The sequence below is a fragment of the Mus pahari genome, chromosome 13 (genome assembly GCF_900095145.1).
Source record: "Mus pahari chromosome 13, PAHARI_EIJ_v1.1, whole genome shotgun sequence".
Taxonomy (NCBI): Eukaryota; Metazoa; Chordata; class Mammalia; order Rodentia; family Muridae; genus Mus; species Mus pahari.
Window position 1 is genome coordinate 17604252 of NC_034602.1, and position 17614 is coordinate 17621865.

Genomic DNA, 17614 nt, shown 5'->3' on the forward strand with positions numbered 1-17614 from the left:
CATCTGCCACCTGCTACAGACTGTGGCATAGGAAGCCAGGATGGGATAGCACAACTTCCTGGACACCACCACCGCCACCACCCCAGTCCTCATGGCCTGCACTGATCTCTCCTAGGTAGGGCTTGCTCCCAAGGGGCATTTCCACACCTTTATGGCTGCTAGTTTGCCTTTCCAACTGCAGCTGTCTGTAGAGCACCATCGGGGCGGGAGCGATGTTCACAGTCCCGTGGTGGTTTTAAAAAGCCAGCCAGCCAGCACTTTGCTGCCTTGTGTAGACAACTGACTTTCATGGCTCCCGTGTCAAAACATGTTGACTTTCCCTCCATTCCTTTAGCTCCCTTTCCCTGTTTGGTCCAACTGCCCTTGAGGAGAGTATAGTGGATCTGTGGCATTTGCAGGATGGACTGAACTATCTCCAGTTGGGCAAATATGTTGCTTTTCATGCCTGAGTGTTCAGTGTAAGTTCCTGCTCACATGGGCCCTTGAATCTAGCTTCCCAGGTCTTTTTGAAAGGCTTCAGTGCACATCACACTGCTTATTGCCTCTGAGAAAGCCTTCTTCTCAGCTCAGATCCTAGGGTGAGGGGCTTCCCCAGGATTTAGAAGTTTAAAAACAACAAAAGGGCCTGACCATGGTAGGCAAAATTGGGATGGTTGATCATTGGGAAGATGCTGCTCATGATACAGAACAATCACCTTGATGACAGCATTGTTTTTCAAAATGATCTCAGTAACAGTTGCCTTTATGGTGTGAGTGGCCCAGGTCTTTGGCTGCTGATGGCTGCTGTGACCACCCATGTGTCTTCCCAGGATGCCCCTCTTCTCACAGACAGTTTCAGTGCGCACATCCATCTTCCTATGATCTTGTCCTGCTTTCCCCTCAGTCCTTTATTGGCAGCAAAGGTAATAAAAACCTTGCGTATGTATCCAGCAGCCCTGGCTGATCTGTGTTAAATGAATTGTGTCAGAGGGCCCAGAATGCACACCTTGTTTCCTCTTATCTGTGTGTTCATGTAAACATGAGAATGGCAGTGTTTCAGTCCCTGTGCCTTTAGTAAGACCTGCCAGAATGCCAGGCACAGACAGAGCTGTTCAGAGCAGACAGAGGAATGGAATGAAACCTCTTTGTGCCTACAGAAGTACTGTGCCATAGAGACACAAAGCAGAGAAAGAGCCATTCAGAACAACTAAAGGACATGGTTAGACTCCACTCCACCCCACACAGAGTGTATAACAGGCTCCTGCTCTGTTCCCCAGGAGGAAAGCCATGGCTTCCATTTGATAGACTGGTGTGGTACCAGTATCCTAAGTCACTTTTCCTAGCAAAATATTCCTAGGTCAGCACCTTTGCTATGTCCAGACATCTTATCAGCTCCTGGCTGCCTTGTCAAGTGCCCCATGAGACACACTGAGCTCACACAGCACAGGTGCCCTTTTTCCCATTACAGGAGTCACAGATGTAGACGAAAGCATTTTATGCCCCTTGACCTCAACAGGAAGCCCAAAGAACTGATTAGACATACGATGTTTTCAGGAAGTCTCAAGCTAGAGTAGAGAACAAAAACCCCCTTCCTTCTCAGCAGGAGAGAACTCCATGTTCCAGGGAGTAGGGGACAGAACCCTGTGTCGGCACAGACCTGGTTCTTGAATGACATTCATTCATACACTGGGCCCAGGTTGTTCATTGTGTAAGCCTAGCTATGTGTAGTTAACTTGGAATGGCTTCAAGACAGGCAGTTAAGGTTGTCTGCTGACAGCTCTCCCAAGTTCCACTGTCTCTGAAGATGGAGCTGGGGTAAACACTGGGTGCATTTGTCTTTATGTTTTCACTCTGAACTCTCCAATAAGCTCCTTCAGTGCCCAGGCTGGCTCAGTTTTCCCACATCATCGCCATATAATTTTCCCTTGAGAATACAGCTCTTAGTTCTGAGTTCCCCTAAGAACTAACTAGTCTAAGTGCTGTAGGATGTGGGCCTCATTTTGCACAACATAGTCTTGCACAAGGCTCACCCCTCATTGTAACATCAGTCCCGTCAATAGCTCCTGGCATAGAGTGGGCACTGGGTCGAGATCTGGAAGGAGAATTAAGACATCATATCCCAATTTATGGTACCATGCACATCCCAGCCCTCCTGTACATCCACCCATCCATGTTCTGAAAGCTCATGTCCCAGAGAATCATTTGAAAATCCTGCCAGATATCTAATTCAGGTTACAAATACACCTTTCTTTTCTTTGGGGAAATAAAATAACCTTTGGGCATGTCCTGTCTTCCTCCCTGGCTTGTTTGTACCCTCACCTGTCACCCAGCTGCTGGATCCCCTGGATTCCTCTGTGCCTAGAATCTTCCCACCCAACCTGGAAGAAAAGCCCCTAAATAGAGAAAGGCCTGCTTTCCTGGGAAATCATTCCCCAGCAGTGTGCCCCAGCAGCACTGCTCAGTCACCTTTACCAGGCAGACAATATTCTCCTTGGCCCGGAAAGAAGAAAAATCAAAGTGTAAATATTTTTGCAGCTTTTTGTGTTCTCCAGTGACACCCCCCCCCCGAATACTTTTCTTTTTTTCTCTAAACAAATAATATGAACACCTTTTAAGCAGCATGTGTCTTTCAGGAAGCCCCAGTGTAGGGCACCCACATCCACACTGAGCTCTACTTTAGGGCCTGCTCCTTTGCTCCTGTCGCTCCTCCTCGCACATGCGTGTTTCTCTGATGCTTGTCTGTTGGTCACAGAAGCGCTCTCAGCAGTGTGCCTTAAGCCTGAGCTGACATCATCTGCTTTCAGTATATGCTCAAGCTTCATTGACAGTAACCTGCCTCCTTAACTTGCTCCAGTGAAATTCTAGCTACATCTTTCCCATGCTGTCCTTTTGCAGTTTCCTCTTTTATATACCCAACAGATGTATGATCATTACTTTCCCCTTCAAATTTTTTTTTCCCTCACACACTAAGAACTGTTCCTACCCAGATGGCATCATCATACTGTCCTTGCTGATGGTGGACAAGAATTCCACCATCAATGCCTGTGGGAGCAAAGGATGAACAGCTGTCCTGCCTCTCCTGTCTTCCTTACCTTTCCCTCACCAACTGCCCCATTCCCACTTATCCTCATGTGCCGTCAGATATTCACCTGGGTAAGGTATCCCAATACCCCCCAGAAAGCATGATCCAGTATCCTAGCATTAGCTGAGCTGGAGTGCTCACTCGGCCTGTGGCTCCATGCCCAAACCCTTATTGCAGATCACTAAACCTGTCCCTAGTAAGTGGTATAGTCCCTATCTGCAGTATGGTGCTCCGCAGTGTACTCCAGAAACCCGGATACCAAAAGAAAAGCCTAATGGGAGTGCTTGCCATTGTTAGCCAGCTCCTTCTGCTTTCTGCCTCCTTGCTGTAGAAAGAATACATGTACCTGGCCACACATGGCCTGTCATGTACTGCCTGCATCCACAGTATGCTTCTATAGACTCAAAACTTTGGGCTGACCCAGGTATGGGCTGAAACCTCCAAACCCAAGAGCCACAGCAACCCTTTCCTCTGTGTGGGGAAGAATGTCCCAACAGGAGCACCACGAAATAACACAGTGAGTGTGTGCTGCCCAGCCCATTGTGAAATGACCCTGAGCACCTGGTAGTTCTGGAACACAGACCTCACTCTCCTTTTTCCAGTGGAAGATACAGGGTTGAAAAATGTGTAAGCAACTCTCAGAGATTCACCCAACCAAGTCCACAGTCCACGGAGCATGCTCTAGAAACTCACAAACATTCTGGTTTTCTTTTTTTCTTTCTTTCTTTCTTTTTTTTTTTTTTTTTTTTTTGGTTTTGGTTTTTCGAGACAGGGTTTCTCTGTGTAGCCCTGGCTGTCCTGGAACTCAGAAATCCGCCTGCCTCTGCCTCCCAAGTGTTAGGATTAAAGGTGTGCACCACAACGCCCAGCTACATTCTGGGTTTCTATTGTGGGATTCATTTTATAAACTATTTCAAAGCCAGCTGAAGGGTTTCCTTGAGAGCCTGTCTGGACTTCACAGTTATTCTTGCTCTGACTTCTATTAAATACAGTTCCGCGAACTACATTTTTAGTCATTTTAGCATGAATTTTACCATTTTTCATAGAAAAGATGTCAAACGTGTGTAGTAAATGCCCCTATATCTAGTCCCAAGAACTTTTGATGAGAGTTTGCTGTATTTGTTTTAACCCATATCTCTCCATCTTCACAATCTACCCTTCTGCCTATCTGCACACACTTTTTCTCCTTTTGTTGAGATCTCACCGTGTAGCCCAAGTTAGCACTGAATTCAACAGTCCTCCTGTCTCAGAATGCTGAGATTACAGGCATGTGACTCTCGCACCTGGCCCAGGATTTTATTTGTGTACAATAGTACATTGCAAACATTAGCAATGACTCCAGGGGAACTTTATCTTCATGTTACGGGAGTTTACTTTTTACAGCTGTTCTTCAGGTAAAATATACATAGAGTGGCATGCACACATTTAAGGAGCTCAAGGGTCATTTTAATGGGACTCCGTCCTACCCATCTTGAGACTGGCTTTTGAAAAAGTCACAAGAAAAATAAAGATGAAACAGTATAGAGTACCTACAGGTTTGTCAGTATGTGGACATGTGCATATGTGATTTGTAGCTATTCATACTGACTGGTTCTGCCTTGGCACAGTTTGTATAGGCTGATTGTAGGGGAAAGAGTCTGGTAAAGTAGGAAGGCTGCTAACCTGTAGCAGTGGAGGTAGACCTGTAGAATCATGCTACCCAAGAGGAATGGATAGGGCACACCTTGAAAAGACATAGCTTTTAAAATATACACAATGGGTCTCTGAGAGCTTATTCCAGAAGGTAATTTCAGGGATTAGATTTGTCATCTGTCTTAGTCAAGGTTTCTATTCCTGCACAAACATCATGACCAAGAAGCAAACTGGGGAGGAAAGGGTTTATTCAGCTTAAACTTCCCACATTGCTGTTCATCACCAAAGGAAGTCAGGACTGGAACTCAAGCAGGTCAGGAAGCAGGAGCTGATGCAGAAGCCATGGAGGAATGTTTCTTACTGGCTTGCTTCCTCTGCCTTGATCAGCTTGCTTTCTTATAGCCAAGAGATGGCACCACCCACAATGGGCCCTCCCCCTTGATCACTAATTGAAAAAGTGCCTTACAGCAGGATCTCATGGAGGCATTTCCTCAACTGAAGCTCCTTTCTCTGTGATAACTCCAGCCTATGTCAAGTTCACACACACACACATACACACACACACACACACACACACAAACCAGGCAGTACACCATCCTATCTTAAGGAGCCAGACATTTAGGAAAAGTAATTAGCTATCAAGCCACAGGAATTACAGTTCCTGAGAGACACCATAGCAGATTGTGAGGCCTGCATCCAACATCTCCTAATCCTGCAGCATCTGAGCTGTGGAGTAGAAAGGGTGCTGACACAGGTCCATTGTCCTAGTTAGGGTTACTATTGCTATGATGAAATGCCATGAACTAAAAGCAATGTGGGGAGAAAAGAGTTTATTTGACTTACACTGAAGGAAGTCAGGACAGAAACTCACACAGGGCAGGAACCTGGAGGTAGGAGCTGATGCAAAGGCCATGGAAGGGTACTGCTCACTGGCTTACTCCTCCTGGCTTCCTCAACCTTCTTTAGTATGACTCCACCAACAATGGGCAGGACACTAGCCCATCAAACCCTAATTAACAAAATGCTTTTCAGGCTTACCTACAGTCTGTTGTTGTGTAGGCATTTACTCAGATGACTATAGCTTGTGTCAAGTTGGCATAAAACTATCCAGCACATCCAAGAACTCCTTGTTTGTGGAGCAGAGCTTCAGTCCCAGAGCATCAAAGCATCTGCATACATAGTGAATGTTAAAGAAGAGATGGTGACCCAGAGCAACCCAGAGACCTGCAGAACCTAGTGGAGTGTTTAGCAGAGCAGGGCTTGATCACCCCATACAAGCTGCAAGAAGGACCACCAATGGAGAGTGGGGGAGGAGAATTTGGAGCTCTCATAGGCTGAGAATGCCTTCAAGTCTTCCCAAGCTGAACTTAAAATGTTGTGTCTTTTAGACATGCTCTTCTCTTAGCAGTGGGCAACAATTTTCATGACCCTCTGCTGCCCCAAAATTTTTCAAACAAGAACCAACCTGCTTCCAAATGACCACATCGCATAACAAAGCTTAATAATATATGTATGAATGTGAAACTGTTTAGCAAATTTCAAGGAAAAATTTGGCAGTGTATGGCATCCAGTCACAATCAAGTAACAAAATGGTAGGCTAGTCTGAAACAGTAAGGACTGAACATAACTGTACCTGCCCCATAATGATCCCAGATATTAGAAAATAGTTACTGTAGCTACATCTAAAGACTACACATAGCAAGCATGTTCATGACTATAACAGGATTAAATTGTAAACTAATAATAACATGGCCCCAGGAAAATCCCCAAATATTGAATGAAATAACATAGTTTTAAATAAAAAGGCTACTCAAAGGAGAACTAGAAAGCAGTTTGAGGTGATTGTGAATTACACCATGAAAGTGTGGAGTGCTGCTACAGTAGTGTTTTCAAGAGAAATTCATAGTGCTTCATTGTTCTATGACCAGATATTCTTCCGTAAAAAACTAGAAAAAAGAAGAGCAAAACTGAAATCTCAAGCTAGCAGGAAAAAGTAAAGGTCATAGCAGGGATCAATAAAATAAAAGAGGAAAGTGATTCTAAAAGTTAAACCCACAGCTTGTTCTGAAACAAAACCAATAAATGGGAAAGTCTGGCACAGAATATATCAAGAGAAAAAGTTTTTTTTAATGTCAATTTCAGGAAGGAGGCATAATATCATAGATTCTCCAGATATAGTAAGAGATTATGGTATGAAAGGAATATCACAAACAACTTCACGCATGGGTGTGTTACTTTAAACATACCAATGTCAAACTATCAAGATACAAATGCAAAACTCCAGAAGAAATACATGAGCTGAACAAACTCCACATCTGGTAAAGAGACTGGATAATAAGCAAAAAAGACTTCATGTACATGCGCGCCATACACATATTCACACACATGCACTTGCACACACACAGACACATACCACACATACACCACAAACACAATACAACACACAAATAAGTACACATACATACCACTTCCAGGCCTAGATAGCTTCACTAATAAGCTCTACAACAAAAGCTGAAGAAGAGAGCCCGTCCCAATGTACTCTATGAATCCAGTTATTGATTTCAAACCCAGATATGATAAGAAAGAAATATGAGAATGGTGGTGTTTGGTGTGTCCTAGAACATGAGAGATGTGTCCAAGGAGCACAAGGTTAACGTTTAAAATCTATTCCCATATGAACTACTTTTTAAAAGAAGAATGAATACCTGCTCAGCATCAAAAAACCCACAAAATGCCTGTTTTCTCTGCTTTTCTTCAACACTTTTTTTTTCTTTTTTGGTTTTTCGAGACAGGGTTTCTCTGTGTAGCCCTGGCTGTCCTGGAACTCACTCTGTAGACCAGGCTGGCCTCGAACTCAGAAATTCACCTGCCTCTGCCTCCCAAGTGCTGGGATTAAAGGCATGCGCCACCATGCCCGGCTTTCTTCAACACTTAACAGAGCAAAAAGGAGGAGGGCAAGAAGATGGGTGTACTTGTTTTCACATACATGCTCACAGCAGTTTTATTCATAACTGCCTCAAAGTTGTGAACAACTGCCCGTCAGAAAAAGAATGAATAAACAAATATGATGTGTCCATGCAGTCTTCACCGCGACAACAGTGCCACTGAAACCCGCAGTATTGCAGATGATAACAGTGACGCTGAAACCTGCAGTAATGCAGATGATAACAGTGACGCTGAAACCCGCAGTAATGCAGATGATAACAGTGACGCTGAAACCCGCAGTAATGCAGATGAGTTCAACATAATTATGTTCTAAGAAACATGGCCGTGAAATTTAGTCATATTGTTGGATTGCTACAAAATTCCAGAAAATATAAACTTCTGTGTAGTTGTTAGGTGACTGGTGACATTTGAGGACTGAAGGGAGTTCTGGGATATCTTGTGAATGGTGTTGTGATCTTGATTATGACCACGGTGCCAGAGGGACATGCATTACTAAAATATAACTTAATCCCAGCATTAGGAGGGGCAGAATCCATTGGACTGTCCCTAAGTGAAAATCCAGATGGATAATAAGTTCCAGGCTAGCCAAGACTACATCCTGAGACTGTGTCTCAAGTGCATGCATATGCTGTCTACTTGCCTGCCTGCCTGCCTGTCCATCTGTCTGTCTGTCTCTTTATCTCTCTATTTCGGTTATCTATCTCTGAGGCAGGGCTGATGTGTCTGTCATATTTCAGTTGTTAATACAGTAAACATTTATTTAAAAACAAACCCCTTCCTTCCATGTACCTCAACCCGGACAGCTACCTTAAGGTTGCCCCCTCTGGCACGCCCTCCTGCTCTCAGTTGTGCCTGTCTTCTGGCTATCTTCTTCCTAGAGCCTCCCCTCACTGCATTGGTCACTGCAAAGATGTTGGATTCTTCTCCTCCTGCAGATTTTCACCACAAGGAATCAGGAAAAAAACAATTTTTTTAACAGTTCACTAGGTACTTTTCAAAAAAGTTCTTCCATGTGGTTCTCTCAAAACACATGACAGTTTTTCCAGCTTCTTAGCGTTCTAGACTCCACAGTGAAGATTTTCTGCTGGTTTGGATTAACAACTGAAGCCTAACTAAAGGATCATGGAGAGAGGAGTCTGGAGTTTGGAGGAAAGCACTATTGGAAAGTATGGGCTGTACTACTCTGTAAGGCAGGCCTTCTGCCTGCCAGGCAGGGCTGTACTACTATGGGCTATGGTAGGGTCCTTTATGAGATGCTACCAACCCTTTCCCATCTTTCAACATGACCCTATAGCTGCCTCTTTAGCTTCTTCCTAACTCATTCCCTTTCCCAGCTTCTTCTGTGGCTCATATATGCAAGGAACACTGATGGCCATGGCTGTATCTTCCCCTAAACCTTCCAGTAGGTCCCTGCTATACTTCTCACCATTATGTCAGCCCTCTCCAACTTTCTCTGAGGCACCCTGTAGGCAGACTCTTTTTCTGAGTCCAACTGAGGTAGCTCTGACCACCTTGCCTCACCCCATCCTCTCCCTGACCCCTTAATACCATTTGATTGTGTTAGATACAGGTCTTGTCCTAGTGATTGGGCCCTTGAACTTCTGTCTTCTTTTTGCTTCTTGCCATACACAGTAGAATATATCTTAGATTGTGGCTATAGTTCCTCCATGCAGATTTCTACCTCTTGCAGAAATTTCTTGTAGAACTTCTTCCCTTCTAAACCAAAGGCTACTGCAGCCATGTTCCTCCTCATTTTCCTTGGCTCTGGAAATCTTTCTGCAGGGTTTTGGAGGCCCTGCACAAGCAGATCTCCTGTGGGTATCCTGCATATGCTTTTCCTTCTTCTGGGGATGGAGGAATGGAACTAGAGCAGGGGCGAGGAGACTTGTAGATGTCAGGTCAAATGGAGAGCCCTTGTGAGGAACCACAGTATGTACGCTGGTAGCTGTGAGTAGGGCTTCTACTTAAATCTCCTTATTCCCAAGCTTCGCCAATAAGGCTGCCAAGTGATGCCAACCCCAGACTGTGGAGCACTAGAGGTCAGAGGGTGCCAAAAGAGCTGGGGAGATGTTCCTGGGTCCGCATGAAGACAAAAGGAATTGAGCCGAGTATGCAAGTGGTCAGAGGGTCTGTGCTCTAAGTAGGTCTTGCTAATGAGCATTTGACCCAAAGGTACTTATGTAAGTCCCTTTTATCACAGAACTCTGACTAAACATCACTATACTAAAAGTATTTACTTGACTCCAAAGCTGGGACATCTACCTCATTTGTTGTCCCACTAACCCCATGGGGTCATCCTTCCCACATTTCCCATTATAGTGTCACAGATGGAGGCAAAGGGACACAGCACTCCCTTCATTCACACATGGCACAGGTGTTAGTGGAACTGTGAGGCTCCCAATATCCTTCACCAAGTCCATGCCTGCTGTTGTGAGAAGAGGCAAGAGGCACATGGTTTAATGACCCATACACAGTGGCTTCTCTCCAACTAGGAGATCAGGGATTGACCATTTATGATGCTGTTCAGTGCCATTGGGCTAGAAGCACAATAGAGAGAGATTCTAGGCCTGGATTAGACACTAAGCCCTTGAGAGATGCTACACGCCCAAGGGACCTAGTCACATCCCAAAGCTGTCACCAGGTCATTCCACCACCTGGAACTGAGATGTTCAGCTTACAAATATGAGAAAATGTTCTTCCACACATACCTTACCCATTATTCTTGGATTATAGTGGGACTGTTGGGAAGATCCACTGAGAGAGCAGATAGAGTGGCCATTAGCTGGGTCCTGTCAACCCAATGGTGTTTGTGTTAGTTCTGAAGGAATTTGTGGCTCTTGGGTATTTGCTTTGGTTGATGACCTAAAAAGGTAGCACACAATGGCAAATTCCCAGCCAGTCCTCTTCAGCCTGGGCTCTGGTTTGATACTCCAGGAGAGAAACAGTGATTATTTCACAGGACATCCATCTCCTTAACTGATTTTCAGAGGCAGGTCTTGATTTCCTGTTGTTGGGCTATCAGGAGAGAACTAAACTATCAGGATCTATGTGATCTTTCCTGTCACATAGAGGAAGAACTTCACGCTCCTTCATCCACACCACAAACTCTAGTCATGCACTTTATATATGTGGAGTGAGTGAGTTTGCTAGGGTTTCTGCCTCCAGGTGTCTCTTCCAGCAAGACTGGTGAGAGGAACAAAAAAGAGCAATGAGATGCTGTGGAAGGGACCTACAAATAAACATCCACAGATTCTATGTTACTTGTTTTCTCACAAGTCACTGGAAGGTTATAGGCGTATTTGTATTTTAGAAAGGTCTTTGGGAGAGTGAGAAGCGTGGCCAGTGGTCTAGATCTCAATTCTTCAACATCTTTTACAAGATGTTTCATAACTCTCTTCTGCATACTTTGTTGTCCACAGAGGCAGTAACTCTACCCGTCTTCACTGCAGGTTCCCTTGCTCGTGTGAAGTCCTACCACCGAAGAGACCACCTGCACAGCTCCAAGTATCCTCACTTTAGAAATCCACATGACTGGAAATGAAACCTTGAAGAAGCGGCGGTACTTTCCCGTCTCCTGGCCAACTTGCCCACGGTGGATTTTCAGGGTTCCTACATGATGGTCAAATGGGAGATACTGCTTTGCTGTGTGACTTGTGTGCCAAGGACATATGATCTGCCTCTGATTGCTCACAGTTGCCAATAAACTGCTCTTGTTGGCAGAGTGATGGGAACACACAGGCTGGCGCCCAGCACTCATACTTGATTATAGCTATGGGCACAAGGAATTAGGCCCTAAGTTGATTTTTGGATCTTTGAGACATTGACCACATACACATGGTTAAAATTGTTTATGATCTTTTGAATTATAGGTGTACAAAAACATAAATCAACAGAAATAGTCGGAATCTCTTACATGCTTCAGGGTGCTGTTTCTGGAGTAAGAAGCACAATGGAGGGAGGCCGCTGAGATGACTTTTGCAGGCTAGAAAAGAATCAGATTCATATTTGTATTCCTCACACAGTGAAGCCTCACACCTCACAGATGATCTTGGACTGTGATCTGACCAACTAAGCTTTTAAAATTCCACTGTTGCTGCCCAGAGTAGCAGCCCTACTTGACCGTCTGAGCAAGATATTCCTGGCTCCTTAGAAGGTGATGGGAAGCAGAGATGAGAACACTGGAAGGGTTGTCTTTTTCCTGTATAGAAGTGTCCCACTTGTATAGTCCCCTGCCCCCCCCCCATCCCCAATGTCCCCGCAGGCTATGACATGCATCAGGTTACTGTGAAGGAGCCTTGCATGGAGCCTAAGACTTCACCAGTAGCCTTCTGAAATCCTGCGCGGGGCCAGAGAGCAGAGTGTTGAGGACCTATATGTAGCAGAGGGCAGTCCACATTGTGCTGCACATTTCTGTGGCTTACATTTTATCCTGACACACTTTGGCATGGTCCAGCAGCTGCCCTGGTATTATATGACATTCTTATAGTACATTGTGGGTAGACACCATCTTTAAAGAATTTAAACTCAGCAGGAAGTTTTGTGTTTTTTTTTTTAATGTGTCTCTAAAACCTTTTCTTATATGGAGAAAATCAAGACAGCAATATAAGTCAAAATGAGTTCATGATATAAAATCTCTGCCTTACTGAAAAAAAAAAAAAACATGAAATCCTTTTACTGTTTCCCCCTGTTTTAAATCTAGGCATCGGGTAGAGTGGGAACTTGGTACTGTGTGATTAACATTGCTACACTTTCTCAGTGAGGCGAGAGCTACCAGCCAATTGCTCTTAGTCACAGCTGTCTGCTCTTTCTCTTAGTGCCACAAATAAATGCAAATCCAATGCTGTAACTGTCGTGTGGATTTCATGCTACGGTATATATCCTGCCTACAAAATGGAGGGATTAATCTATTCTGCCAACAAATATTTTGGCTGCTGTGTTAATCAGTGTTCCATCACTGTGACCAAACACCTGAGGTAAACAGTTTAAAGGGGTTTATTTTGGCTCAGGGTTTCAGAGATTTTGGCCCTGTTGCTGTCCCTGTGGCAACACAAGACATCATGAGAGAAGCGTGTGCTGGAGGCCTCTGCTCACCTTATGACAGGACACAAGAAAGAAAGGAAGGAGCTGGGACCTTGCTATCTCCTTCTGATGTGTGACAACAGTTATCTAGCTTCCTTCCTCTGTGCCTCAGTTCCTGAAGGTTCCCTCTCAATAGTGCTGCAGGCTAGAGATGCATAGGTCTTTGGGGGACTTTAAAAGTCAAGCCTATAGATGAAGCTTTCTCCATGCCTGTATGTTTCTTCAGATAAGATCATCATAACCATAGAGTTTAGATGATACAAGAATCAGACCTGTAGCAAAATGCTAGGTATAGCATGTTAAGTGCTATGGAGAAAAATCATCAGGAAAAGGGGTGAGAGACTCAACCAGGGTGATGGAGAAAGGAAAAGACAGAGGCAAGGCAGAGAAAAGGGCAAATGCAGTACCTCTAAGGGCATGTCCTAGGCGAGAGAGGGAAGGGGGGATATTATAGAAGATGGGAGAAGAGTAGAATGCACATCTCAGGCCTTTAACTCCCAACATGTACAGTTCTCTGTGAGCTCCCCACCAAGCTTGAGAGGTCCTTGGAGAGCATAAGGGCCCTTCCTCTAGTAATTTTTGCTCTTGTGGACCAACTTAACGTTATATCTGCTGTGCTGTCCACCTCAGAATCTGTAAACCTTCCAATTTTGAGGTGTGGGATACAGACTAATCAAAGGGTCCTAGTTCATGCTGATGGCCTCTGCTAATTGTCATCACAAGGACTCTTGTCTCATCTCTTGGTAAACACACATCTCAAAGCACCGTCTTCCAGATGAGCAAACTGGAGGCTAAGACTAGACAGGTCCATCATGTGGCCTACATTCTCTCAGCAACCCTCTGTAGCTCCCTTCACCGGATGAGTTTGCAGTCTCCATCAGCCTACCAGATTCTTAGGAGGCTCTATCTCTCCTGCCCCTCCTTTGTCTAAACAGGCCTTCCACTGCTTCATTTGTCCTCATCCAACCACCCGTTTACGGAAGGTATCCTGGGAGGTATTCTTTATATGCCTTGAGTATATCCCCTGCCTGTGATGCCTAGAGTCCTCCGCTACCCTTACCCTTCAACTGGAGACTTCAGCCTTACCCTAGACAACTCCCCCACTCTATGAGCACCTCATACCTTCTTGCTCCCGACCTTGTCTCATCTCAGCCTCTGTTAACTGTTCTTCACACGCCCAGATATTCATCTCTCACCTTCCTGGCTGCAAAGATCAGCCTCGAGGCAAGTAGCAGGAAAGGTTGGGTTCACTCAGGGAAACATCAACAGCTTTAACTTAGGTCATCATCCTGGCTGGAAGCCTGTAAAGACATCTACCTGCTCCCTTCCAGCTATATTGTGTAACACAGAGGCAGGGAGTAAAGGTGAGAACTCTCAAACAGGAAGTAAATGGCTCAGCTCCAAACATTGCCCAGATAATTATTGAAAAGCATTCCAAAATTACGACAGTGTAGCTCATAAAATCCATAACCTCTATGGCCAGATTCTAGCCCACAAAGTGTGCAACTAAGATTTGGTGGTGCAAACCTCGGTCTCTTAGGAAAACACAGGCTCGTGGAGATGACCAAAACTCAGGCTTCTCCACCTCTTGCCAGAGATGGGTCTGTTTTGCTCCCTGCCTATGTGTAGCACATAATGGCCGGAAAAGAGCCTGTACGAAGTTCTTACGGGCACCCCTGTAGGGTTAGTAGCAGAGAAAACACTGGCAACTCTTCCCTGATGGATCTAACTTTATAAACCTGCTGGTCAGTTCCCAAGGAGAAAATTGCTTGTGACTCTGAAAATTCAGAAGGTAGGCCCTTTACAACTTGCATAACCAATTCAACTTTGAATGTTGCCTTCTAAGTGCTAGACCCCAGACGTCCTACTCTGAGCATCGGTACTGCACAGGCAGTGCCCTTCTCTATTCCTCTGGGAAGCCCCTCAACTCAGCTCCTGATCTGGGAAACTGCTGGCTTGTATGTCCTGCCAGCTTGCCTCTCTTGACTATGACCCCACTCCGTTGTGTGTGTCTGGGCCTTGTGCCTGCACCTCCTGAGTGGCTCACTTCAGTGGTTTCCAAGTCAGAAAGACAAGGAAACATTTGCTAATCACTAAATTCTTCTGTGATTTTCTCCTTCCACAGCTGTATGCTTCTTTTCGTGGCTCCCTTTACTGCCTCCAAATTACACCAGCTTCCACCCCCTGTGCCTTCCTCACACCTTCAGACCTATATGCTGTCAGTGTTCTGGCCACTGAGCTCAATGGGAGCTCCACAGTACCTGCTGATGAGACCACCTCCAACAGGTGGCCACTGTGCTGTATGTTGTTCATCATGTTAACTTCAGGGACACGTCTCGTGGTTTGGAATGTAAAAGATTTAGACAAGAGTGTGTCATTATCTTTCCATCACAGAAGTAGAAAGAAATAAAGGAGCCAGAGAAATAGCAGAGTCACCTTACAAATTTGTAGGATCAATGGCTCCATTGTCCTGTTTTAATCCCATGTACATGGATCAGAAAGGGGACGAAGGTATTTGGTTGCTGTCCCAGCCTATGCCTGAGAACAGCCACATCTCTCCATTCTGAGCAGAGAAGCAGTCATTCTAATACACAGTAGCACCGTTTGGCCTGAGCATGGTTCTAGACTCTACCATGGTGTCACCTTCTTCAGTAGGGGATTACGTGATCAAGGCATCCAGGACAGTTCAGGGGACATCTCTCCTCTGCTCAAAGCATCCTAACTTGTTCCTCCTGGTCCTGGAACATTTTCCAGGACCAGTAGCCATCAGCTGTGCAAACTGAGACCCACAGGGCTAACTGAGAGTAATCTTTCATGGACAGCCCTGTGGGACACAAATATGGCCACATGGGATTCAGGTACCAGCTGGTTCCAGCATTTCCTCTAATACTCCATCAGAGTGGCATACTTTTCCTGATAATTCTTTTTTGTTATAACAGAATTCCACTGCCACAGAAGAGGGGATTAGTTCAGCCACCGGGTAGGACCAGAGGACCAAGGAAGGGGATTCTGAAGACCCAAGGAAGCTGAAGGCTAGCATGACAGATGGGATGGGGCAGGGAGGAATGAAGAGTTGTGGGGGAAGCAAGCATCCTAAATCACTGCTGTGCTGACTCCTCTCAAGGCTCTGTTCTCAGAATCTACCCTAGCCCAGGGGTGCAGAAGCACTTGGCACACTCATATCCTTCTTCCTATTTTTCTCTCCTTTCCTCTTCCCTTTCTCCTTTCCATCTTCCCCTGTCCCTCATTCCTTCTTCCAACCATCATCCCTCCTTCCCTTCTTTCCTTCCTTAGTGTCTTCCTTTCCTCTGCCATCTCTCTTTCTTCCCGTCGAACACTAGAAGAGCTTCTCGAGGTCGGAATCCCCGATGGGTGCTGGAGACAATTACAGTTTCGCGTCTCTGCCTTCCAGTAAACCTGCTGGCAAGTAGCCACATGGAAATGCCAATCAAGAGTGTAACAAGTATCCTGGGGGGAGAAAAGATGTGGGCCAAAGATTGGAGGTTCTTCTCTGTGGGTGGTCAGGGTAGAAGCCCCTCAAGTGAGCATCAAGAGAGAGGCTTCTCGCCAGGTCAAAGGAGCAGGGGATAGCCAGGGGGCTAGGGAAGCCTGGGCTGCTCAGGGTTCTGTCTGCAGGAGACTCGGATTAGAGGTTCTGCACCAGGGCTCTGTTCCATTGCAAAGACATTCCCAGGGCTAAGTGCTGCCACCCACTCCTGTGTTCCACTAGAAATACAAATGTGTTCAAAGCGGAAAGATCAAGAAGCGATTAACTATGCTGGCACCTGCTCATGAGTGGTTTGGCCATGAGCCCAACTGGGGTGTGCGCCGAGTGAGTGCAGGTGGCAGCAGCTTGACTCACACTGCCTGGCATACTCCTCTGAAGAAAGCAATGCACTGTGATTTCGGGGCTTGCATCTGAGACCGTTCCTCTGAGACCGTTCCTCTAGATGCCGAGGCTTGAGATTCATGAGATAGAAGGAAATGGGCTGGCGATCAAGGGTAGGACCACTCATTGCTCTCCACCTTGTCTCTGAACCCAGCCTCACCAGATCTTTGAAAGCAACAGTGTGAGCCCTGTCACCACCTTCATACCCTGACTCTGACTGGAGTTGACCTGGCCTTGGCACAGGTCTGGCTAGTGCCCCCTCCACTGAGCCTTTCAGATTTGCTGCTGCTCCTCGGCTTCTGTGCACTCGAAAGCTTGAGCAGCTTTCATTTCTCTGAAAATACCATGTGGGCTCATTCTACCGTGCTTTATTAGAACATCTATTGATCCTCCAAAACCCAGCCACCTCCCAAGAAAAACCACTTATAACCACTTAGTCCTCTGTGGAATGTGGTGTTTCTTATTACCATGCTCATTTCTCAATGGAGTCTATTGGTGTTTGTGACCCGGAACTCTGTGGGCCTCATTCATGTGGGAGCGTCAAGCCTGAGAACACAGGACTGATGCCATGGACAGAGTCTGCCCCAACGAGACTGGCAGCAAATTCTGAGTACAAAACTCCTGAAGACCTGCTTGGCCAATGGCTCGTGGGCAAATGTCCAAGAGAGGGAGACTGCGGTGTTCCTGCAAGGCAGCTCAGAGTCCTTGGAGAGACTCCAGGCTGTAGGGATGGCAGTGGCCAGGGAAGGGACAGAGAATGGGCTCGCTGGAAGGTTTCCAACTCAAGGGTACAGCTGGCCAAGCCCCAGGTTGGGCAGAGAGCCACTGGCACAGGGGATGAGGAGTTGGCTGAGGTGGGGCTTAGAACAAGATGGCTAGGAGCCACTCAGACTAAGGCTGTGTGAATGCTGAAGCCACTGGGAGTCAGGGGTGAGTCACACATGAGGAAGAAAGGCTCAGCCTGGAAAGCAGATTGCAGTATGCCCTTAAGTCATGATTCTATTTCA

The 17614-nt window shown here is 45.9% G+C and overlaps 1 protein-coding gene across 6 annotated transcripts in view; it reads left to right on the forward strand.

Annotated features, from left to right (window-relative positions):
• The window catches only part of Cobl (cordon-bleu WH2 repeat protein), a 227255-nt gene extending 214770 nt beyond the window's left edge, over positions 1–12485 (forward strand). For all 6 annotated transcript variants that reach the window (XM_021210378.1, XM_021210380.1, XM_029544956.1 and 3 more), the window contains one exon: positions 11089–12485. In XM_021210378.1, coding sequence (XP_021066037.1) covers positions 11089–11106 — 18 coding nt within the window. In that variant the 3' untranslated portion in view covers positions 11107–12485. The remainder of the gene's footprint in view (positions 1–11088) is intronic.
• The last annotated feature ends 5129 nt before the right edge of the window (positions 12486–17614 follow it).